The sequence below is a fragment of the Schistocerca serialis genome, chromosome 3 (assembly GCF_023864345.2).
Source record: "Schistocerca serialis cubense isolate TAMUIC-IGC-003099 chromosome 3, iqSchSeri2.2, whole genome shotgun sequence".
Lineage (NCBI taxonomy): Eukaryota > Metazoa > Arthropoda > Insecta > Orthoptera > Acrididae > Schistocerca > Schistocerca serialis.
Window position 1 is genome coordinate 663,246,888 of NC_064640.1, and position 25,736 is coordinate 663,272,623.

The 25,736-nt window shown below is 40.8% G+C and overlaps 1 protein-coding gene across 2 annotated transcripts in view; it reads left to right on the top strand.

The window, feature by feature from the left end:
• LOC126470545 (myotubularin-related protein 2) overlaps window positions 1-25,736 on the top strand; it is a 190,249-nt gene that overhangs the window by 46,612 nt on the left and 117,901 nt on the right. For both annotated transcript variants that reach the window (XM_050098477.1, XM_050098478.1), the window contains one exon: window positions 5,527-5,634. In XM_050098477.1, the coding sequence (XP_049954434.1) occupies window positions 5,527-5,634 (108 nt within the window). The remainder of the gene's footprint in view (window positions 1-5,526; window positions 5,635-25,736) is intronic.

Sequence of the window (25,736 nt, forward strand, 5' to 3'; positions counted from 1 at the left end):
AGTAGTTACTTCCATAAAATGTCTAACAGTATGTGTACAGGCGATTTGAACAGGAACGACCACATAAAATTAGTCACAAGTAAGATGGATGCCATAATTGAGATTCATTGGAAAAATCCTCTTGAAATGCAGTCCCCCACCAGAGGAAGTGGCTTACAAAACATTCATTTGACTGATACTGAATATTACTCATTGGGATATGTACCAAGAGATAGAGAAAATAGAGGAGATATAAAGAAGAGCAGCCCATTTTGCTACAGGACCTTTGCTGTGTCTGACAGGCTTATCACCCTAACCCCAATAGGAGGATGCTGGTTCTTACCCCCACAGTATCTCTTTCCAAATAGTAAGTAATAAGTGTACCAAATTTGGTTGACATCAATTGAGGGGTTTAGGAAGAGCTCTCTACCCACGGCTTTGCCGACATATGCATGTCACATATATTCAACATATTTCACACAAATTTGCCCATGTAGTTCACTTGTATCTCTAGCAAATTTCTCCCTGGAAATTTTTTTTTCTCATGCAGCTTTGTGTTTGACATCATATCTGCTGAACTATGTGTTGTACAGCGATATATTTTTGCAGATACATTAAATGGTATATGTGAATACTGTCTGCAAAATGCATTGCGAACAGAATTATTAATAAAGAAGTAATACATTATAAAGTAATTCCTGTTGTGACAGTTTGCTGTATGAACAGGGGAAAATGTCGTAAGTGATAAACTTTTTTCATCACATCATTTTGTGTTGGGTGTCAGCGAGAAAGTGTCTCATAAAGGTTTGAAAATATATATAAATTTGTTTGCAATTCACTAAGTGCTGTCATCCTCAAATACTGGATGAATTTTCGTGTCGTGAGCTATGCTGCTTTTTCACATGTATCCTTTCCCCTTTGAGAGGTAGGTTGTTCCCTCCCTCCCCCCACTCCCTGCTCACAGTGGCTCTTTCCAGGCAGTAAGTGATCTGTGATATGTGTACTAAATGTGATTTAAATCACTAAAGTTGTTTTGTAAGATATGTGGAACATAAATACGTGCACTTTTATAATATGAGGTAGGTTCCATAAGTTTCCATCCTGACCTTAAATACCAGCGAGAATGTTAAAACACCTTGGAGGGGAGCTGGCAACAACTGTCAGTAGATGGACACATGAATTGCAGCCAGCTACTAGTTTCCATCGAATGGTGACACTCATTCAAGTAAGACGTTGTGTGCTTCAATGGATCAAATCGAGTAACGTGCAGTGATAAAAGTTCCTGACAAAAGAATTGCTTGCACCAGCTGAAATAAAAGTCCATTTGGATGGTGTTTATGGTGATGTTTTCCCTTCATTTTCCACAGTAAAGGAATGGTCTAAACAGTTTAGTCTAGGCGGAGAGAGCATTGATGATGATCTACATGTTGCTTGACCTGTTGAATTGGTGATTGAGGAAACCATCGCTATTGTTGAAAGTGAAGTTGTGAGTGACAGGCAGTTGAAACTCAAGGAAATAGTTGCAAGGTTAGGGTTATCTAAAACAACCTTTCCCAGATCATGGGTGATCATTTGCACATGAAAAAGGTCAGTGCACAGTGGGTGCCCAGACTTCTCTCTGCAGTGCAGAAGGAGCAGTGCGTCACTTGTTAAACCAAGTTTTTGGAGCTTTGAAGTGGCAACCAGAAAGAAGACTGGAATCCATTGTTACAGGGGATGAAACTACATTTCTTTATTATGATCCTACGTCGAAAAAAAAGACACTCTCGAATGGCGTAAATCAGGTGAAGCTCCACCAAGAAAGGCAAAGGCCACTCAGTCCACAAAGGAGTTCACGGCAACAATCTTCTGGGATTCCAGAGGAATTCTCGTAGTTGATTTCAAAGAAAGGAATGCCACTGTGAATGCATAAAACTAAGCTTCACTTCTGCACAAATTACCTGACTCCATCAGACTAAAAAGGCAAGGAAGGTTGTGTCACATGATGTTAATCCTCTCCATGACAATGTGCTGGTGCACGTGGTGGAAATTGCTGAGGCTGCAGTAAAGGAATGTGGCTTCCAGGAGATCGACCACACACCCTGTAGTCCAGATCAAGCCTCAAGTGACTAATATCTCTTCTCCAAAAAGAAGAAAGCTCTTAGAAGAAAGAAATAAGATGAAGTAGTGAAAGCTGCTGTAATGGGACAGTTTGCCAATAAAGAATCCAATTACATTTTTAAAAGTCATAGAGTTGTTAATTCCATTAATTCACAGGTGTGAAAAGTGTATTGAAGTAAAGTGTGATTAAATTGAAAAATATCATCATTATTTTATTTTTACAACTTTAAAAATGTGGTCAGGCCATGAACTCTTGGAACCTACCTCATGTGTGGATGTTGTAGGCTCAGAACAAAGTTGCACATATGTGGCACCATCTATAGATCGTTCGTGAAGACACACAAGTTGTCGTCTTGATTGTTAATAAGAAATACATGTTATTTGTGTATCAGTGAAAGCAAACACCAATGGAAATTTGAAAGTTATTGGTTCTGCCAGTTGTGAAGTATGTGCTGTAATTTGATTATATTTTTAAAAAGTTTTTTGTATCACCAGAAGTTATGCTGAGTTTATGAACCTACAGCAATGAGTGATGGAAAGGTTAGACAATGATGTTGATTTTAAAAGTGTTGGAAAGCTGAGCGGCAGGTCCATTATTCAGACCAATGAAATTTTTTAACAAGTTGACCAACAACCATATGATCAGTGATTGATGGAGGTACTCAGGCTGATGACTTTCCTCATGTTATACACTCCTGGAAATTGAAATAAGAACACCGTGAATTCATTGTCCCAGGAAGGGGAAACTTTATTGATACATTCCTGGGGTCAGATACATCACATGATCACACTGACAGAACCACAGGCACATAGACACAGGCAACAGAGCATGCACAATGTCGGCACTGGTACAGTGTATATCCACCTTTTGCAGCAATGCAGGCTGCTATTCTCCCATGGAGACGATCGTAGAGCTGCTGGATGTAGTCCTGTGGAACGGCTTGCCATGCCATTTCCACCTGGCGCCTCAGTTGGACCAGCGTTCGTGCTGGACGTGCAGACCGCGTGAGACGACGCTTCATCCAGTCCCAAACATGCTCAATGGGGGACAGATCCGGAGATCTTGCTGGCCAGGGTAGTTGACTTACACCTTCTAGAGCACGTTGGGTAGCACGGGATACATGCGGACGTGCATTGTCCTGTTGGAACAGCAAGTTCCCTTGCCGGTCTAGGAATGGTAGAACGATGGGTTCGATGACGGTTTGGATGTACCGTGCACTATTCAGTGTCCCCTCGACGATCACCAGTGGTGTACGGCCAGTGTAGGAGATCGCTCCCCACACCATGATGCCGGGCGTTGGCCCTGTGTGCCTCGGTCGTATGCAGTCCTGATTGTGGCGCTCACCTGCACGGCGCCAAACACGCATACGACCATCATTGGCACCAAGGCAGAAGCGACTCTCATCGCTGAAGACGACATGTCTCCATTCGTCCCTCCATTCACGCCTGTCGCGGCACCACTGGAGGGGGGCTGCACGATGTTGGGGCGTGAGCGGAAGACGGCCTAATGGTGTGCGGGACTGTAGCCCAGCTTCATGGAGATGGTTGCGAATGGTCCTGGCCGATACCCCAGGAGCAACAGTGTCCCTAATTTGCTGGGAAGTGGTGGTGCGGTCCCCTACGGCACTGCGTAGGATCCTACGGTCTTGGCGTGCATCCGTGCGTCGCTGCGGTCCGGTCCCAGGTCGACGGGCACGTGCACCTTCCGCCGACCACTGGCGACAACATCGATGTACTGTGGAGACCTCACGCCCCACGTGTTGAGCAATTCGGCGGTACGTCCACCCGGCCTCCCGCATGCCCACTATACGCCCTCGCTCAAAGTCCGTCAACTGCACATACGGTTTACGTCCACGCTGTCGCGGCATGCTACCAGTGTTAAAGACTGCGATGGAGCTCCGTATGCCACGGCAAACTGGCTGACACTGACGGCGGCGGTGCACAAATGCTGCGCAGCTAGCGCCATTCGACGGCCAACACCGCGGTTCCTGGTGTGTCCGCTGTGCCGTGCGTGTGATCATTGCTTGTACAGCCCTCTCGCAGTGTCCGGAGCAAGTATGGTGGGTCTGACACACCGGTGTCAATGTGTTCTTTTTTCCATTTCCAGGAGTGTATGTACCAAAAGTAATACAGTTGTTATGAAAAACTCGGGTACCACAAATAATGTGTAAGGTAGATACTAGAAGTACTATAGATTGTATGCAAAAAAAAAAAAAAAAAGAGGAAATTTGTGGTAAGGTCTTATGGGACCAAACTGCTGAGGTCATCAGTCCCTAAGCTTACACACTACTTAGTCTAGCTTACACGAAGGACAACACATGCACCTATGCCCGAGGGAGGACTCGAACCTCTGATGGGGGAAGCTGCGTGGACCGTGACAAGGCATGTAGAGCTAAGAATGTCTAATAGAGGAGTGGATCTTGACTGTTGTTGGCAAAATGCAAAAGATTTTCTTTACTGCATTGTTATGGGTGAAAAGATGTGGATGTCCTACACCAAAGCAGAATCAAAACAGCCAATGTAGCAATGCAATTCAGTTCAGCTTCGCCAAAGTGGTTAAATTCCCAAGCAGAGACTGTCATGCAGTGGGGTTGAAGGAGGTAGTGCTTTATTACGAAAAGTGCTTAGAAGTGAACAGCAATCATGTGGAACACTGAAGTAGGTTTTTAGGAAACTAAAACCACCAATAAGAGTTTCAATAACAAGTATATATTTTGTATTACTCGCACTTTTTGAAAATACCTCATAGTATTTCAGATATTAACTGCATGGAGTAAACTTCTGCATTATATAACACAGGTTTGCATTCTGGTGGTTGAAGTTGGATTAAGTTGTGTACTCATATCCCCGAGGCTGCCACTATCCCTCACAAAGGACAAAACTACTTAAAATTTATGAAACGCGAAGGAAAAATTTGTAAGAATTGCGTACACTAAAGAATAGTGAGCTGAAATTGTGCGGGTGCACTTAAACTATTTACAAAAACTGTTTCTCTAATGAGAAAAAAATTTGATAAGGGTCTCTAAATACTAACTGAACTTTGTGCATAAGTTTATTCTCAAGGTTCTTATCTACACAAGGACTAATGAATTTTAATCTCCCGCCCATTTCCTCCCCTCACCTCATTTGGAGAAACTTTTATCATTGGAGCTAGTGGTACTCCAGGTGACAGAAGTGATTTATTGATCTTATCAGTGCAATTTAAGTTATGTACAAGAAAGTGTAAGACAATGTTAAAGGTTGATGGGATGATGTGTTAATGGTAAATCAGTTTGACCCTTGTCTGGCCAGGCATACAGAGAACATTCAGAAATAACTGTGTACTTCCTGGATACAATTTTCTTGATAGCATACATGATCAGAGATTACTATGTACAGTACCACAGTTATGATCTACTTAAATGTCATTAGTACAATTCTGTTCAATCTGTGTATGTAAAATTACAGGTCAGCCGCATTGAAAAGGTTGGAGGAGCCTCCAGTAGGGGTGAAAATTCCTATGGAATAGAAGTTTTCTGCAAAGATATGAGGAATTTGAGGTTTGCCCACAAACAGGTAAGTTCCAAGCAATATTGCACTGGATGACTAAATCATTAATTTTAATGTCTTTTACTTGCCATGATGCTGTTTTCCTCACAATGCTGCTTGTAATAATTTTTGCTTAAACAAAGTGTATGCACATAAATTCATAACAAAACTCACACATGTTGTGCCTGGTAGATGGAAAATGTGCATGATGCCTCAGAGGATTTAGTGGAAGCTTAAGTCCCTCTTTGGCCCACTAAATGTAGGTTTTCCATTGTTTTCCTGAATCAGTTGGGGAAAATGCTAGGATAATCCTTTGTAAAGGACATGACCAAATTCCTCGCCATGTTTGATATATTTGAGCTTGTGTGCACAGTCTCAATAACTTAATCATTGACTTATACAGTAATGTTGCTTCCTTTCTTTCTGCCAAAGGATTTAAATTGCTATATTAAATATATTATTTTCAAATATGAGAACATCCAATTTTGAATCCCTTATGTAATCACATTATCATTGGTTTCTGTTGACAGGTCATTTACATTCAAAACATTTGATTTTTTTCCATTTTTGTAACCCTATAGAAGATACATTGTTCTGTGGAATAAAGATAGGGACAGTAGCTTGAGTATGCCATTTAATTGATATAAAGATTGTTTACTTATTGAGAAAATTTTCTGTTTCTCAGTTGGTATTGGGAGTTTTTCCCACTTTCATTCATTTATAGAGGTTATAATGTATTAATAACATTTATTAGCATCTGTTTAGTTAATCACTTCTCATGTAAAAATAATGTTGACTGACAGTGTTCATAAATAGAAAATGAAGTAACATCTTTATTTAATGAAATAATTTTTATACATATGTTCCAGCAGAGCTGCAATTTATTTTTTATCATGTTATTTTTCCCCTTCTAGAAATGTGCATAGCTCATTTTCAAGCAGTACCTGCATGAAATATAAAATCTAACAATTATAAATATACCTTTGTTTATTATGTGGACACTATTCATTTAGGTTTACAAGCTCTTTTTAACATTATATTGCTTTATATAATTTATGCAGTAACTGTCCAATGTAATATTGTTTTCTAGTTTTATGTCAAAGATATAGTTAGGTATTGCATTTTATCATCAGTTATGAACAGGCTATTTTTACTGAATGTAAATGGTAGGGCTGTCTTTAATTCTGAATTGTCTAAACACTGAAAAGAATTTTGTCATAGGTTAAGCCTGGGTTTAAGTAGCATTAGTAAAGATACAGGCAGTACCTTGCCATTGAGCAGTGACAAGTATGTCACCATCTGGTGTGAAACCAAAACTTTATAATGCTCTTCCAGATGAAGACAGGTTTTTAGTGATGTATGTCAGTGGGAACACAGAGACACTGGATATATGTCCTTCACAGTGAACACACATCATCTGTCATTGTTTACGCCATTTTTGTGTTCTACCAAACCTGGAACTGTAAACAGAAACAACTTTAATGCACTCTGGTGGCTGTTGTACATGTCACAGAGATCAGAGACGCTTATCACTTACATACCCACCGAAAATGTGTACATATACGAAGTTACAAGGAAATTTGACCATATCTTCTCAGTACCTCACTTTTTTGGTGAGGCAGTGTCTTTGCCATTATAAAGTGTCACATACTCAACTTTAGTCTTCTTTGTATACAAGTCCCTTTTTCTATTAATAAAAAAATTTGTCACTCCAGAACACAATTCACACTTGAAAGGTGGGATGGCATTATTTTAGGCTCGCGATATGAATGTGAAAGGAGTTCATCTCTATTATTTTAATCTTCACACAAATGCTGAGTCATTTATATTGGTATCTGGCATTTAATGTCAACCATGAAGAACAGATTGTTACCATATTTTCTACAGCCAGTCATAAAAATTCCCATTCCTAAGTCTAGGAAAATGATAACCACCCCTTCTTGGCCAGTAGGTTACTTTAGAATTGTACAAGCCTTTATATATTACATTTATGTTGAACCTGCCCATAAAGCCGGCCAGTATTGCCGAGCAGTTCTAGGCGCTTCAGTCTGGAACCGTGCGACCGCTACGGTCGCAGGTTTGAATCCTGCCTCGGGCATGGATGTGTGTGATGTCCTTAGGTTCTACATCTACATCTACATACATACTCCGCAATCCACCATACGGTGCATGGCGGAGGGTACCTTGTACCACAACTAGCATCTTCTCTCCCTGTTCCACTCCCAAACAGAACGAGGGAAAAATAACTGCCTATATGCCTCTGTACGAGCCCTAATCTCGCTTATTGAATCTTTGTGGTCTTTCCACGAAACATAAATTGGCGGCAGTAAAACTGTACTGCAGTCAGCCTCAAATGCTGGTTCTCTAAATTTCCTCAGTAGCGATTCACGAAAAGAACGCCTCCTTTCCTCCAGAGACTCCCACCTGAGTTACTGAAGCATTTCTGTAACACTTGTGTGATGATCAAACCTACCAGTAACAAATCTAACAGCCCGCCTCAGAATTGCTTCTATGTCCTCCCTCAATGTGACCTGATAGGGATCCCAAACACTCGAGTAGTACTCAAGAATAGGTCGCATTAGTGTTTTATAAGTGGTCTCCTTTACAAATGAACCACATCTTCCCAAAATTCTACCAATGAAACGAAGACGACTATCAGACTTCCCCACAACTGCCATTACATGCTTGTCCCACTTCATATCGCTCTGCAATGTTACGCCCAAATATTTAATCGACGTGACTGTGTCAAGCGCTACACTACTAATGGAGTATTCAAACATTACGGGATTCTTTTTCCTATTCATCTGCATTAATTTACATTTATCTATGTTTAGACTTAGCTGCCATTCTTCACACCAATCACAAATCCTGTCCACGTCATCTTGTATTCTCCTACAGTCACTCAACGATGACACCTTCCCATACACTACAGCATCATCAGCAAACAGCCGCACAGGCTAGTTAGGTTTAAGTTCTTGGGGAATGATGACCTCAGATGTCAAGTCCTATAGTGCTCAGAGCCATTTGAACCTGTCCGTAAACAACATTTCTGGGTCATACATTATGTCTAATCTTCTATATATGTACAGTTTTCATTTTTTACACAGACCATTAAGTTACAAGTGTTACACTACTGCCATCTAATGCCTTTGCTTTCAACAGCATAATATATGTGTAAGTAGCTAGTGTTTCTTGTAGCCCATTTTGTGTTAATACATGCACCCTCCCCCTCCCCACTCTACCTTTGTGCTCATATTAAATTCTTGCAGAAGTTCTTTTGCTAGTAACATACCATAAACAGAAACAAGTTATTGGAAAATTATTAATCAGTTAATACAAATATTTTGTGTTGTTTGATCAAACTTTTGTTGGGAAGATAGGCATGGTGAGTATTAACAAAAAGTACAATATGCAAGTATAAAATTTGTCATTATTGACCTGGAGCTCGTGCCCAGTTCTTAAGTTTTAGCAAGTATTCCTGTCGCCTTTACAAAGTTACAAACATGTATAGAATGCTTTATATGTACATTAAATAAGCTGTTCAGGTGTTTCAGATACGTAATTACTGCACAATCAATCAGTAAAGGACAGCATACTGATGGGTGTGTTAACTAATAGGAACTGGTGTCAAGTAATTAACATAAACTGTTGTGTGGCTGCGTTAATATCTATACTTTCTTCCAATTTTACTACATTTGCAAACAGTTTGTGATGTTCAAGTATAGTTGCAGTGCAGTACATAGCAACAATAGTCTTTTAACCCGCCATTTCACAGTACCCAAATTGCACATCTGAGTGACAGTGTGTTGGTGTCACGTATAAGATGGACAAAAAGGAAGCACAAATTTGTGGCAGGTAAAGCTTTTGCCAATAAACAAAAAAGAAGTCAATGAACATATTCTATGTTCATAAAAATGTAGATATACAAATGAAGATCCCGTTTTTATAATATTCTTCTTTGTTGTAAACTGCACCATATTGCAGAGAATTGAACCAATATGTCAACCACATCTAATACTGTAATATAACATTGGTCCAGCATTTTACAGTATTGCATGGGTAAACATTTATCAAGATAGTGACACACAAAGAAAAGGAGAGAAATATTTATTGGTAGCATAGGTCAGTATTTTAAAACTGCCTTTGCTCTTGCAAGATGTATGAAAAAGCATTAAAGGACATAATGGTAAATCACTAAGGGAATAATCATCTTGTTAGGAAAAAAAAACCTGTACATAGAAAGCAAAACAAACTGTGACCTAAATTTTCAAAGGCACTTTCAAAAGTGAAAAAGATTGACACTGTCATGTGAAAAGCAAAGTAGATCTCAAACCATTGATATATTGCAAACTTACTTAATATAAAGACCTCTGCGAAGTTGTCAGTGGTACCATAGTAATCAAAGTCAAGTAGGACACAACTGAATGCCTCTGGCTGAATTCAACAGAAACTTCAGATGAAACGTGTGTGTGAATTTCAAATACCTTGTCAGAATGTAGTGGGATGACGATGTCAATATCTGCCAATATTTCGATAGTTGACCACCCTGTCATTTTCAAGACAAAACTGCACTGAGTAATTTCTTTGAAAGTGAATTTAATGCCTCTGTTTGCATATCAATTCTGGGAAAATAAATCATCAGTACACCGATCCTCCACGGTCCTGACAGTCTGACCCATATGACGAGGCACAGCTGCAAGGATCACTACAGATACCTGTCTTACATAAACACGATTATCCGTGACAGAGCCGAAAAGGACCCGAATCTTAGATGGAGGTCAGAAAACACATTTCACATCATATTTCCTCAAAATATGATCAATCTTGTTGAACTTACTGCTTGTATAAGGCAGAAAGGCTGTAGCCCTTGGTGCCAACTCGGTTACCGTCACCACTCACCCAGTGCGTGGTATCTTTCTGATGAAAGGTGACATGTTAATGGTTTAACTCAACTGATGAACTGTCAGGGCCTGATGTGATGTGGCCCTATGAACCTAGGTGCAAAGTACCCCTTCACGTTGAGCCAGAGTGTGACAACTGTCAGCACTAGTAGGCTTCCTCTAACCAGCATGGCTCAATGAACCATCAGCCTTCCTCCTGACTGACACATCAAGGGAGGGAAGGCAACCACCCTTTCCCACCTTCATCGTTAAATGAATATTCAGTTGAATTGAATTCAAATGTTCTAAAAAGCCATTTAGATTCTCACTGCCATGAGACCTAACAACAAAAGTATCATATCCATATCTGCAAAAATATACAGGTTTCAAAGCTGCTGGACACCAAGGCACGTTCTTCAAAGTCTTCCATCAACAAATTTGCAATAATAGGTGACAACGGGCTTCCCATCAAAACTCCATCAGTCTACCCGTAGTACTGGTCATTGAATAAAAAGTAAGTGGAAGTACACAAATGTCATAATAGGTTCATTAATTCAACACCAAGCCTAACCTCGATTAACTGTAATGAACGAGACAGAGGAACAAGAGTGGAGAGAGGGACCCCATCAGACATTACTAGAATATCAGTCATTCAAACACATTCCCTCTATTCAACATAAATCTGCCTAGTTCTTTAAATGATGCTAACACTTGTCAACTAGTGGGCTCAACAGAGTAGCAAGGTATTTTGCTACATGATACGTCAGAGCACCAATGGTACTCACAATTGGATGAAGAGGAACTCCTTCTTTGTGTATCTTGAGAAGGCCATTTAACCTTGGGGGAACAGCATAATAAGTATTAAAACTCTTAATTGTCTCCTGTGACATGGAACTTCTCTTCAGGAAGTTGTTAGTCTTTCTCTCAACATTTTTATGAGGTGAGAAAGAGTCCTGTAGTACACCAAATTGGATTGTAAACACTGCATCTTTTGAATGTGATCCTGCTTTTCCAGAAAATCTATAGCATTGCCTGTGATCATGGGTAAAATACCAATCTCTGCAACAACTCTAAGTGAATATAAAGCAGCCCACTGTGCTGCTGCTTATGTTACTCTTGGATGGACATGCCACATTCAGCACACAACATGCCTCCCTCCTAGCCTACTCTGAAGTCTCAGGAGGTAGTTTAAAAATAACCTGTTCGATAAAAGTAATAAAAATCAACCACTGGGAAATGCTTGGATGCCGGTGCAAAATTTAAACCTTTCCCTAGTGTGGATAAAACTGCACAATCAAAAGCTTTCTCAGTGAGATTTATCACAGAACATGACTCCAAGCCATGGCAACATTCGGATTTCACCAAATGCCAGGCATTTCAGAATGAAATTCCCAGTCAGACTGCGAGCATGAAGCAGTGCCCAGCCAGGGTGCTCACCTGTCGAAGTATCGGTGGTTGTCGACAACTTCATCCAGCTGAATTCCTACAAGTTATTTGAACATGGTACATTCTGCATGAAACTTGGGTCTCAAATATGTGTGGATTATTTAACAGCAGTTTTCAGTGATTGCCAGTACCAGAAGAATCGTACAAAACTCTACTCCCAACAACAGGCACCTCAATTTTACTGACCCCAGTAACTGATCAAAAGATATTAAAATTCTTTAGAGCCACAAAATCGTCTTACTTACGTGGAGTTGAGGGTATCCTAGATTATTTAAAAAAATGTTTCTGTTGAAATTGTTACAAAAAGTTCAGTAAGTAGTATGTTTTTCAAAGAAATATTAAAGACCTCGAAGGTAATTCTGCTTTTCAAGAAAGTGAGCAGTCTTAATATAAATAGTAACTGTCCTATTTTGATACTGCAAGCTATATCTAAGATAATTGAAAAGGTCATCTGGCATGAAAAACAGCCTTTGTGACCAAACCTACTTGGATTTTGTTAAAACAGGATTGTTAATGGTGCACTTTCCAGTTTCACAGACCAAAATCTTAAATCATTCAGTCAAAAGGAGTTCTCTGCTGGACTTTTCATTGACCTAAGTAAGGCTTTTGATATCATTAATCTCTCTCTATTTCTAAAGCAGTTAGGATCAGATGGCACTGGATGTGGTGCAGATTGGCGGTTCCAATTATTTAACAAACTCCTAATGAGCTGAGGATTCTGAAAATGCTCAATGCTGGGCTCTCTCCTTTTCATACTGTTTCATCAGTGATCTTCCACTAAACCTCACGGATACTTCTCTTTTTGCCGCGCGGGATTAGCCGTGCGCTCTGAGGCGCTGCAGTCATGGACTGTGCGGCTGGTCCCGGCGGAGGTTCGAGTCCTCCCTCGGGCATGGGTGTGTGTGTTTGTCCTTAGGATAATTTAGGTTAAGTAGTGTGTAAGCTTAGGGACTGATGACCTTAGCAGTTAAGTCCCATAAGATTAAAAAAAAAAAAAAAAAAAAAAAAAAAAAAACTTCTCTTTTTTGTCAGCAGATGTCAACACAAATATGCTCATAAAATCCGACTCATCTCTGCAGTTGATATAAAAGATTGACACCAATTGATAGACTCCTTTCCTAGCTACACAAGAATAAACTGTTAGTAAAATAAAGTAAAAGAAGTCATGAGCTCTCCTATCCATTCATGCAACACTTAATTGGTGGCAAAGAAACTGAATGAGTTAGAGAGACAAATTTTTTGGGAGTGCAGGTTGATTGTACAACTTCACTTTGATTACTACAGAAAGGAACTGCTGGAAAAAAAGTAGAGTAATGTTGGGGGGAGGGGGGGGGGTATGTATTCAGAATCCTCAGTCCTGATATGAAACTTGCCCGTGAAAGGCAAAGGTCCCGAGTTCGAGTCTCGGTCGGGCACACAGTTTTAATCTGCCAGGAAGTTTCATATCAGCGCACACTCTGCTGCAGAGTGAAAATCTCATTCTGGAAACATCCCCCAGGCTGTGGCTAAGCCATGTCTCCGCAATATCCTTTCTTTCAGGAGTGCTAGTTCTGCAAGGTTCGCAGGAGAGCTTCTGTAAAGTTTGGAAGGTAGGAGACGAGGTACTGGTAGAAGTAGAGCTGTGAGTACCGGGCGTGAGTCGTGCTTCAGTAGCTCAGGTGGTAGAGCACTTGCCCGCGAAAGGCAAAGGTCCCGAGTTCGAGTCTCGGTCGGGCACACAGTTTTAATCTACTGAAAAACCTGTGTCAAGTACTTGCTTACTAAACATTAACACATGGTATTTCTTTCTGGGAAGCTGTTAGCTGTTCACAGGCAAATTTTCTTTTGCATGTGATATTGTTTGGGCAAGATTCTGTACCAACTGTGGACGTACACTTACAATTTTGTCTTACTGTCAAGTAAGACACTTGCCCCCACATATAACTGAAAATTTTAGAGAGAACCTCAGCTCCTTACACTACATACCATATTTACGTGGCTTTAAGATGAGCTTTCTTCCCAATGTGTCATTTGAAAAGTATAGGGTCAGCTTACATTTGCAGATACTACTTTGGTGCCGAGTTCAAGGTCTTTACGTTGTGTGCTAACATAATGCAGGAGTCAACTTACATTTGCAGATGAAGTTTAGTACTTGAGGTCACATACAGATATAATTTGATGATTTTAGAAGGGTGGGGTGGGATGGGGTGCAGTGGCACAATTTTGGGCAAATGTTGGGAGGGTAGTGGCAAACAGGCAATAAATTTTGTAGTGCTGCCAACTGTGGGAATGCAATCCATCTACCACATTTAAACTGCAACTAACCTGAAATTAAATATAGCCAAAACTTAACTGACTTTGCAAGTGGACAAATACTCGGTACACATTTGTACTAACATAAGTACATTCACGCAGGACACTCAAAATGTGACACAGTAAATGAAATGTAAGGTTGTAAAACAGCTCTAGAGCAGCATTGTTGATTTTCAAAGTTGGCAATAAATGATGAAGTGCATTGTTGGTTCAAAGTAGTCAGATTTTTGCCAGTTCAGCACTACGGAGCCCCTTAGGAAAATAGCGGGTAGGTCGGGGAAGAATGCCAGTGTGCACTCGGTGTGCTTGCCGGGGGGTCTCGTCCGTAATGTGGAGGAGGCCCTTCCGGCAGCTATTGAACGCACTGGGTGTGACCGGCTGCAGATAGTAGCACATGTCGGAACGAATGACGCCTGCCGCTTGGGTTCTGAGGCCATCCTTGGTTCCTTCCGGCGGCTGGCTGATTTGGTGAAGACAACCAGCATCGCACGCGGAGTGCAAGCTGAGCTTAATATCTGCAGCATAGTGCCCAGAGTCGATCGCGGTCCTCTGGTTTGGAGCCGTGTGGAGGGTCTAAACCAGAGGCTCAGACGACTCTGCGACTATAATGGTTGCAAATTCATCGACCTCCGTTATTGGGTGGAGAACTGTAGGGCCCCCCTAGACAGGTCAGGCGTGCACTACACACCGGAAGCAGCTACTAGGGTAGCAGAGTACGTGTGGCGTGCACACGGGGGTTTTTTAGGTTAGAGGGACCCCCCCTTGGGCGAAACGATAAAATACCTGACGGCTTACCAGAGAGGACATTATCATCGTTGATAAAGAACGTCCGTCCTCAGAGACCAAAAACAGGAAAAGTCAACGTAATATTGGTAAACTGCAGGAGTATCCAGGGCAAGGTTCCTGAATTAGTATCTCTTATTGAAGGAAATAGTGCGCATATAGTATTAGGAACGGAAAGTTGGTTAAAACCGGAAGTGAACAGTAACGAAATCCTAGACACAGAATGGAATATATACCGCAAGGATAGGATAAACGCCAATGGTGGAGGAGTATTTATAGCAGTAAAGAATTCAATAATATCCAGTGAAGTTATTAGCGAATGCGAATGTGAAATAATCTGGGTTAAGTTAAGTATCAAAGGTGGGTCAGATATGATAGTCGGATGCTTCTATAGACCACCTGCATCAGCAACCGTAGTAGTTGAGCGCCTCAGAGAGTACCTGCAGAACGTCGTGAAGAAGTTTCGTGATCATACTATTGTAATAGGGGGAGACTTCAATCTACCAGGTATAGAATGGGATAGTCACACAATCAGAACTGGAGCCAGGGACAGAGACTCTTGTGACATTATCCTGACTGCCTTGTCCGAGAATTACTTCGAGCAGATAGTTAGAGAACCAACTCGTGAAGCTAACGTTTTAGACCTCATAGCAACAAATAGACCGGAACTTTTCGACTCCGTGAATGTAGAAGAGGGTATCAGTGATCATAAGTCAGTGGTTGCATCAATGACTACAAGTGTAATAAGAAATGCCAAGAAAGGAAGGAAAATATATTTGCTTAACAAGAGTGATAGGGCACAAATCGCAGAATATCTGAGTGACCACCATCAAACGTTCATTTCTGAGGAAGAGGATGTGGAACAAAAATGGAAAAAATTCAGAAACATCGTCCAGTACGGCTTAGATAAGTTCGTACCGACTAAGGTCCAAAGCGAGGGGAAAGATCCACCGTGGTATAACAATCATGTACGAAAGGTACTACGGAAACAAAGAAAGCTTCATCATAGGTTTAAGAGTAGTCGAATCATAGCTGATAAGGAAAAGCTGAACGAAGCGAAAAAGAGCGTAAAGAGAGCAATGAGAGAAGCATTCAACGAATTCGAACATAAAACATTGGCAAACAATCTAAACAAGAACCCTAAAAAGTTTTGGTCATATGTAAAATCGGTAAGCGGATCTAAATCCCCTATTCAGTCACTCGTTGACCACGATGGCACCGAAACAGAGGACGACCGAAGAAAGGCAGAAATACTGAATTCAGTGTTCCGAAACTGTTTCACTGCGGAAAATCGTAACACGGTCCCTGACTTCAGCCGTCGCACGGACGCCAAAATGGAAAACATTGAAATAAACGATATCGGAATTGAAAAACAACTGCTATCACTTAGTAGCGGAAAAGCATCCGGACCAGACGAGATACCCTTAAGATTCTACAGTGATTATGCTAAAGAACTTGCCCCCTTTCTATCAGCAATTTATCGTAGATCGCTGGAAGAACGTAAAGTACCTAGCGACTGGAAGCAAGCGCAGGTCGTTCCCATTTTCAAGAAGGGTCATAAATCAGATGCGAATAATTATAGGCCTATTTCGCTTACGTCAATCTGTTGTAGAATAATGGAACATGTTTTGTGTTCTCGTATTATGACGTTCTTAGATAATACAAATCTCCTTCATCATAACCAACATGGATTCCGCAAACAGAGATCATGTGAAACTCAGCTTGCCCTATTTGCCCAAGAAATTCACAGTGCCGTAGACACTGGCGAGCAGATTGATGCCGTATTCCTGGACTTCAGGAAGGCATTTGATACGGTTCCGCCCTTACGTTTAGTGAAAAAAATACGAGCTTACGGAATATCGGACCAGGTTTGTGATTGGATTCAGGATTTCCTAGAAGAAAGAACACAGCATGTCATTCTTAACGGTTCAAAATCTGCAGATGTAGAGGTAATTTCGGGAGTACTGCAGGGAAGCGTGATAGGACCTTTATTGTTTACAATATACATAAATGACTTAGTTGACAACATCGGTAGCTCCGTGAGGCTATTTGCAGATGACACGGTTGTCTACAAGAAAGTAGCAACATCAGAAGACTCGTACGTACTCCAGGAGGACCTGCAGAGGATTAATGCATGGTGCGACAGCTGGCAGCTTTCCCTAAACGTAGATAAATGTAATATAATGCGCATACATAGGGGCAGAAATCCATTCCAGTACGATTATGCCATAGGTGGTAAATCATTGGAAGCGGTAACGACCGTAAAATACTTAGGAGTTACTATCCGGAGCGATCTGAAGTGGAATGATCACATAAAACAAATAGTGGGAAAAGCAGGCGCCAGGTTGAGATTCATAGGAAGAATTCTAAGAAAATGTGACTCATCAACGAAAGAAGTAGCTTACAAAACGCTTGTTCGTCCGATTCTTGAGTATTGCTCATCAGTATGGGACCCTTACCAGGTTGGATTAATAGAAGAGATAGACATGATCCAGCGAAAAGCAGCGCGATTCGTCATGGGGACATTTAGTCAGCGCGAGAGCATTACGGAGATGCTGAACAAGCTCCAGTGGCGGACACTTCAAGAAAGGCGTTACGCAATACGGAGAGGTTTATTATCGAAATTACGGGAGAGCACATTCCGGGAAGAGATGGGCAACATATTACTACCGCCCACATATATCTCGCGTAATGATCACAACGAAAAGATCCGAGAAATTAGAGCAAATACGGAGACTTACAAGCAGTCGTTCTTCCCACGCACAATTCGTGAATGGAACAGGGAAGGGGGGATCAGATAGTGGTACAATAAGTACCCTCCGCCACACACCGTAAGGTGGCTCGCGGAGTATAGATGTAGATGTAGATGTACGGAGACAAGAGGCTTATAGGAAACTGCAGTGGCTCATAATGGATGCAATTTGCAGTTGTGACTGTTCAGAAATATGGAGTTGCAGGTGCAGTTCAGTTGCTTCATGCAGGCAGTAGGACACCAATTTTAAGTCACCAATAATGGTTATTCATGAAAAATGTGCCACAATCAACTTTGCAGCAGAAAGAAGATTTGATATTGCAGAAATGGGTTTTTGTAGTTGACACCAGATAAAGAACAATAAATTAGATATCACCAGTTCTACATGATAAATGTGTAGGGGACCAAATCAGGAAAGCTTTCATGAACTTTAGCTGAATGTCATTTAGTAGGAGCAAGAGAAACACGGTGAAGGCTTCCTGTGCTGCTGTCTAGGCTACCTGCCAACCAGTGAACAACCCCCCCCCCCCCCCCCCCCCCCCCCCACACACACACACACACACACACACACACACTCTTGCATCCAGCATACTTGCAAGCTTAAAGTATTATCCATTGGAACCAGGACAAGCACCTGCAAGCCAAACATCAATCCGCACTCACATCGCATGTTAGTAAACTTTCTGGACACCAACCACAAATAGACTTATCCTCGGAATCTCCAGCAGCCACCACAAGAGGCTTGTCAACAGAGCATGCATTCATCACTGCGGCAGTGCGCTCTAAGGTATTGGTTTACCTCCGTGGTGTCATGTCCTTGTCCCGTGACCATATATATGCCAGCTCACAACCTCGAAATGGCAGTTCACTGTGAGAATGTACTCAGGGCTTACCACACCAATTGGCCTAGCAGTTCGCCAGTCACTGACTCTGTGAAGTGTCCATTGTCCTGCAGTTCCATCATCGACCTTGGACTAAGTTGCAACCAGCTAGCCAGTGTGGGATTGTCACCTTCTGCAGCCACGTTGAGCTGTCAACAGTCTTCGCTCTGGCTATCGAGATACTTGGCCTCTCAACGCTCTGGGCCCCCTAGACTTATTACTGTGATTGTGTTTGGAGACTTCAATCTTGGACACTCTGCCATTCTTCTTTGAACTAGTTACTCATCAAGACAAACTACACACCTCAAAAAAAAGTATTGCATCATCTCGATTCCGGAACCTGTACAGAAAATTGGAATAGAGATCAACATAAACATCATTTCCACCCTTTTTATTGCTCATTATAACCACACAATGCATGTTCTACCACCATACAGAGAGACCTTCAGAGGTGGTGTTCCAGATTGCTGTACACACCGATACCTCTAATACCCAGTAGCACATCCTCTCGCATTGATGCACGCATGCATTCGTCATGGCATACTATCAACAAGTTCATCAAGACACTGTTGGTCCAGATTGTCCCACTCCTCAACAGCGATGTGGTGTAGATCCCTCAGAGTGGTTGGTGGGTCACGTCATCCATATACAGCCCTTTTCGATCGATCCTAGGTATGTTCGATAGGGTTTATCTATGGAGAACATACTGGCCACTCTAGTTGAGCGATGTTGTTATCCTGAAGGAAGTCATTCACAAGATGTGCATGATGGGGGTGCAAATTGTCGTCCATAGAGACAAATGCCTCACTAATATCCTGCCAATATGGTTGCACTATCAGTCTGAGGATGGCATCACGTATCATTCAGCCGTTATGGTGCCCTACGTGACCACCAGCGGTGTGCATCAGCCCCACATAGTGCCTCCCCAAAACAGCAGGGAACCACCACCTTGCTGCACTTGTTGGACAGTGTGTCTAAGGTGTTTAGCCTGACCGGGTTGCCTCCAAACACGTCTCTGACGATTGTCTGGTTGAGGGCATATGTGACACTCATTGGTGAAAAGAATGTGACACTCATCGGTGAAAAGAAAGTGATGCCAATCCTGAGTGGTCCATTCAGCATGTTGTTGGGCACATCAGTACCACACTGCATGGTGTCATGGTTGCAAAGATGGACGTTGGGAGTGAAGTTGTGCATCATGCAGCCTATTGCGCACGGTTTGAATCATAACACGACATCCTGTGGCTGCACGAACACCATCATTCAACATGGTGGTGTTGCTGTCAGGGTTCCTCCGAGCCACAATCCGTAGATAGCGGTGATCCACTGCAGTAGTAGCCCTTGGGTGGCCTGAGCGAGGCATGTCGTCGACAGTTCCTGTCTCTCTGTATCTCCTCCATGTCTGAACAAGATTGCTTTGATTCACTCCGAGATGCCTGGACACGCCCCTTCTTGAGAGCTCTTCCTGCCATGAAGTAACAATGCGGACACGATTGAGCTGCAGTATTGATCGTCTAGACATGGTTGTAGAACAGACAACACAAGTCATGTACCTCCTTCATGGTGGAATGACTGGAACTGATCTGCTGTCGGACCCCTTCCGTCTAATAGGCGCTGCTCATGCATGGTTGTTCACATCTTTAGGCAGTTTAGTGACATCTCCGAACAGTCAAAGGGACTGGATCTCTGATTCAATATCCACAACCAGTGTCTGTCTTCAGTAGTTCTGGGAACCAGGGTGATGCAAAACTGTTTTGATGTGCATATTAGGAACTTGATTTACCTGATCAGAAGTGTTTAACAGATGCAATACCAACAGGAACTGATTGTTATTTTCAAGTTTTCAACTCTTCCTCTTGTCACAAAAGATCTGTGAAGTTTATTTATGTAATTGCTAATAAAACTTTTGCTCTATATCTACTGGGGAATCTGTACATTCTGGTATGTGTTGTTCACTGACCAAATCATCCCTATTACTGTAGAAATTATCCAAAGGAAGACCGTGGGGAGACAGTGGAATTTTCCAAGTGCCTGTGTCTCTGAATTCAAAGCGAGTACGAGTTGGTGTGTGACGACTATGATAATGGTAGAGCTTCAGTTATGGTGCAAAACACCAGTATACCAGCTTTCCATGTAGTTCACCGAAAAACTACTTGCATCTCTAGTATCGTATAATGTAAAAAAACACCACAAGTGTTTACAATATATAGAGTTAACTTTTTATTTTAGGCAATTTACATCAATAAAGCTGCTTGTAAATTGGATTAGTCAAAATATGTTTAAAATAAAAAAAAATACTCAAGGATCCTCTTCAAAAACTTACACTCAGGGTCATCTTTTAGTCAGGTAACAATGGTATGTTACCCAGTCACACAGTCATCACTGGAGGAGACTTCAGTCATCTGATCATTATTTGGAATAATTACAGTTTAAGTGGTGGGCCTGACAAGACATCTTCTGAAACAGTACTACATGCTTTCTCTGAAAACAACCAGGAACATAAAGTTTGAAAGCCTGATCATAGTGTAAAATGTATTGAGATCTAATGGTAACAAATATTCTTGATGCCCTTTGAGAATGTCAATGTTGAAGGTAGTATCACTGATAGTGAGGCAGTTTTAGCAATAACGATTACAAAGTAGAAAGGACACCTAAAACAAGTAGAAATATCAACATGTTCAGTAAACTAAACGTCACATCACAAAGAGGAACCTAAAACATTTAGCTCTGGCCTGCAGTTTATTCAGAAACTGTTGCCAATGTTTACAAGTATAGTTTATAAAGCACAGGATAGATAAGGACCTAGTAGAATTTTTTCAGGATGGGGGGGCTCCACACATGCTGTACAGTATCTGTAAAGAGAACTTGTCAGGAAACAATAACTGCACAGTAAATGTAATAGGTATCATAGCTACAGATTGAGAGATCCAAAATGAAAAATACTTGCCTGTCTTTGATGTGCAAACGTGTGAAATCTTCAAGGAGTACCACAGCAGAAGCTTAGCAAAAGATCTGTTACAAAATGAAAGAAATTCTGGTTGTATGTAAAGGCTGTGAGCAGTGCCAGAGTGAGTGTCTATAGACTCATAGATGACACAGGAACTGAAATTGATGGTAGCAGATGAGAAGCGGAAATGCTGAACTCGGTTTTCAAAGGCATCTTTACAGTGGAAAAATCTAGGAGTACTGCCTTACCTTAATTCTAGCACCACAGCAAAAACAATAGTGGAATTTAAAAACAGCTGTAATTTCAAAATTTAAACAAAGGTCCATATCATTTACAATTGAATTAGCCCCTCTTTGACTAATATACTTTAGGTGGAAGAGAGACAGATCACACGCACCCACCTTACAAGGAAATGTAACAGCAGTGATCCACGAAACTACTGTCCAGTGTCTTTGACATCCATTTGCTGTAACTTCTTAGAATATATCCTGAACTCAGACATAATGAGATATCTTGAACAGAACAACCTTCTCCATGCCAACCAGCAAGAACAACCTTCTCCATGCCAACCAGCATGAATTCCAAAAAACATATATAAAAACCAACTCGAGCATTTGTCACATAACGTCCTGAAAGCCACGGATCAAGGCGGTTGGCTAGATATAATTTTTCTTGATTTCTAAAAGCATTTGACTCTGTACCACAGCAACACTTAATAAGGAAATGGTGATTTATGTGGTATAGGATGAAATTAGTGACTGGATTCAGAATATCTTTCTAGGGAGGACACAGCATGTTACCTAGGAAGAACAGTCATTGACAGATTAGTAACGTCACGCATGTCCCATGGAACTGTATTGGAACCCTTACCGTTCATATTGTATATCAGTGATGTGGCAGACAGTGTTAATAATTACATCAAAACTGTTTGGAGATGATAGTTACGTATCTATAATGAAGTACTGTTAGAAAAAATCTGCTCTAATATTCAGATAGATTTCAAAATTGTTCAAAGATTGACGACAAACTTCAAATGGTCAGAAATATAAAATGGTTTACTCCCCAAAACATATAAATATAGTATCTTTTGGCTACACTATCAGTGAGTCACAATTGAAATTGGCCAACTTGTACAAATAGGAGAGTGAGCAATTTGCGGGGATATGAAGTGAAACGGTCTCACAGTCTGTCATAGGTGAAGCAAATGGCAGTCTGTGGTTCATTGGTACATTGGTAGGATCCTAGGAAAATTCAGTCAGTCTAGAAAGGAAATGGCATATAAAACACTTGTTATCCATGTTAGAATATTGCCAAAGTTAGAGAGACCCCATACCAAATAGGACTAACATGGGAGTGAACGCATTTAAAAAAGGGCAGCACAAATGGTCACAGGTTTGTTTGAACCATATGTGTGTTGAGAAGGTGCTGACAAATCTGAACTGCCAGACACAGTAAGATAAAATTATTTAAAAACAATCTTGATCGCAGACGATGTTAACTTCTGACCAGTTTCAGCCTTTTAATTATGGGCCATCATCAGAGTTTGACCATCTGGATGACGGTGATGGCGCCTGACCCCATCATATAGGTGGTCCAAACTCTGATGATGATCCATAATTAAAAGGCTGAAACTGGTCAGAATTTAACATTGGCTGTGATCAAGACTGTTTTTAAATAATTTTGTGACAATAAAGAGCTCTGTTCTCCAACAATGTTATATAAAATTATGAACAACATTAAGATAGATGCCAAGTTCCTGCCAAAGCCCAGTTACAAAATTTCAAGAACTAGTGTTAAGTGAAAAATCCAGAAATACACAGCTCTCTAAATATCAGTCCCATAGGTACCCTGAAGACAAGATTATGCTACTACAGTATGTGCAAAGATATTCAGGCAGTCATTCATTCTGCGTTCCATGCATGAATGGAACAGAGAGAATCCCTAATAAGTAGTGCAATGGTATGTACCCTCTGCCACACCCACCACAGTTATTTGCGCAGTACAGTGCTACGTACCGTCTGCCATGCACTTCAGTGATTTGCAGTAGATGAAGTGGAGGCTAACAAAAATAATGAAGAGAGTACCAATTTGATTGACCCCCAAACCTATGATAAAAGAACTAAATATATTGCCAAGTGGAGAAATGTGGAATTACAACATATGAAACTAGGTATATGTTTATTTGGTGAGCCAAAGATTGAACAGAAATCATGGGTGGGGGAGGGGGGGAGAATCATGGAAAATTAACAAACTGTGTGTATCCTTCAGAAACAAAATAGTAGTTTTAGGAATAATGTAAAGGAAATGCTATTGAAACACACTTTTATTTTGTTTATAAGTATTTTGTTTATAAGTATCTGAAGACAGAATTCCTTTTCCTATATGACACATTGTCTCGACACAAAATTTAATTCCTGGAAAAAAAAAGTGTACTTGGAATACCGGGTACTCTATGGTTAACTGTGCATATAATTTATTTTTATATCTGCCTTGTTCTAAGCATAAATACTCTAGTTGTCCTGCATATTGTACATCTGTATAGTATAAAATTAAGGGATCAAGTAGATAAGAAGGTATATGAACTGAAGTATAGTTCTTGCCACATCCTCTGTCCCCACACATACACAATCAATTTGCACACATGTAATTCTCATGTGAGAATACATTTTAACATGCAAACTAAGATAGCAGCAGACTTGGCTTGTGCAGTTTTAGCTAATGCCAGTGCATTTACCATGGATTAATCAGTAGACATTGATTGAAAACCGCACTTTGTTCACTATTGTTATTGACTTTTAATTTTGATACATGCATGTAAATACTTGGTGATTTTTTTCCAGACTTCTCCACTTTCCTTGTCACTTGTATTTCATTTTTAATTGAACATTCTCTCTCTCTCTCTCTCTCTCTCTCTCTCTCTCTCTCTCTCTCTCTCTCTCTCTCTGTGTGTGTGTGTGTGTGTGTGTGTGTGTGTGTGTGTGTGTGTGTGTGGGGGGGGGGGGGGGGGGGGGGGGTTGCATGCATGCACATTTGTTTTCGTTTGTCTGGTGAGAGAAGTGTGATGTGTGTGACTGCAGTGACATTGGGTAATACTCTTCATATGACTGTCTCTAGATCATAAATTTCATAGTTATTTATGTTCTATTTTTTGTTTCAGTGTCTTCTTTCTCCTGTATGTTTTTTAACATTTAATTTGGTTGAGTCTTGTGGTTTTTGTTTTATTTTAGTTTCCTCCTACTAAACAAACCTTTCCATATCCATTTCCAATTCACATCAGTAAGAAAGTGAGTCCTCTAAAGCTTCGCACCTGGCTGAACCTGCCAATGATTCAAGGAGGTGACTGTGTGGCAAAGAATAGCAAACCACAAGATAGTCCTCCAGCACAGGGGCCTCAGGAAGACAGTGATGGAACAGAATCTTTGGTACTGCTTAGCATTGTTCATAATACTTCATTCTACTAACTGTGCATGATAATTTTTATTTATGTCTTATCAGTGTGATGCATGGTGTGTGTTTGCATGGTGTGTACTTGCATGCTGAGTAAGTGCCACATTAATGCTGTAGTGGTTCCCAACTCACAACTGAGAGAAGTTATGGCCCTGCATGCTCGTTTGCCTTAGTTCCAAGATTATACAGACTACTTTTACAATTCTTTCCTCATAATGTTCCTTAAATTTGAGAATCATTGTGATTAATAAGATGTGGCATGTTACATTAGCTCTGAGCTTGCCAATATGTTTTCACTGCTTTGTATGTAATAAGATTGTAGCTGCTGCTATTTGCTGCATTGTGTAGCATTTGATGTGTGGTATTTATAATATGTACAGAGGCAATATAATTGCCACAATATATGCTATTTTAGGATTCTACAACATATGATGACATTTATCTCTGAAGATAACACATGATTTGTTAAAGTGTTGAAACTATTCTATGTGCTAATGTATGTGTTTGATTTCTCAAAATTGTTTGCATGGAGTGAATATTATGCTCTTTTCTTTACAAATTTCAGAGATCTTCGGTGTTACAGGACCAGTACCATTGGTATTCCCTTCTGCTCTGTTTCATGTAATAACCATATTTTGTATGTACTCAGTAGGCTTTTATGGAACCTTCACAAAGGTGTTAATAGTTTTTAGACATTTAAT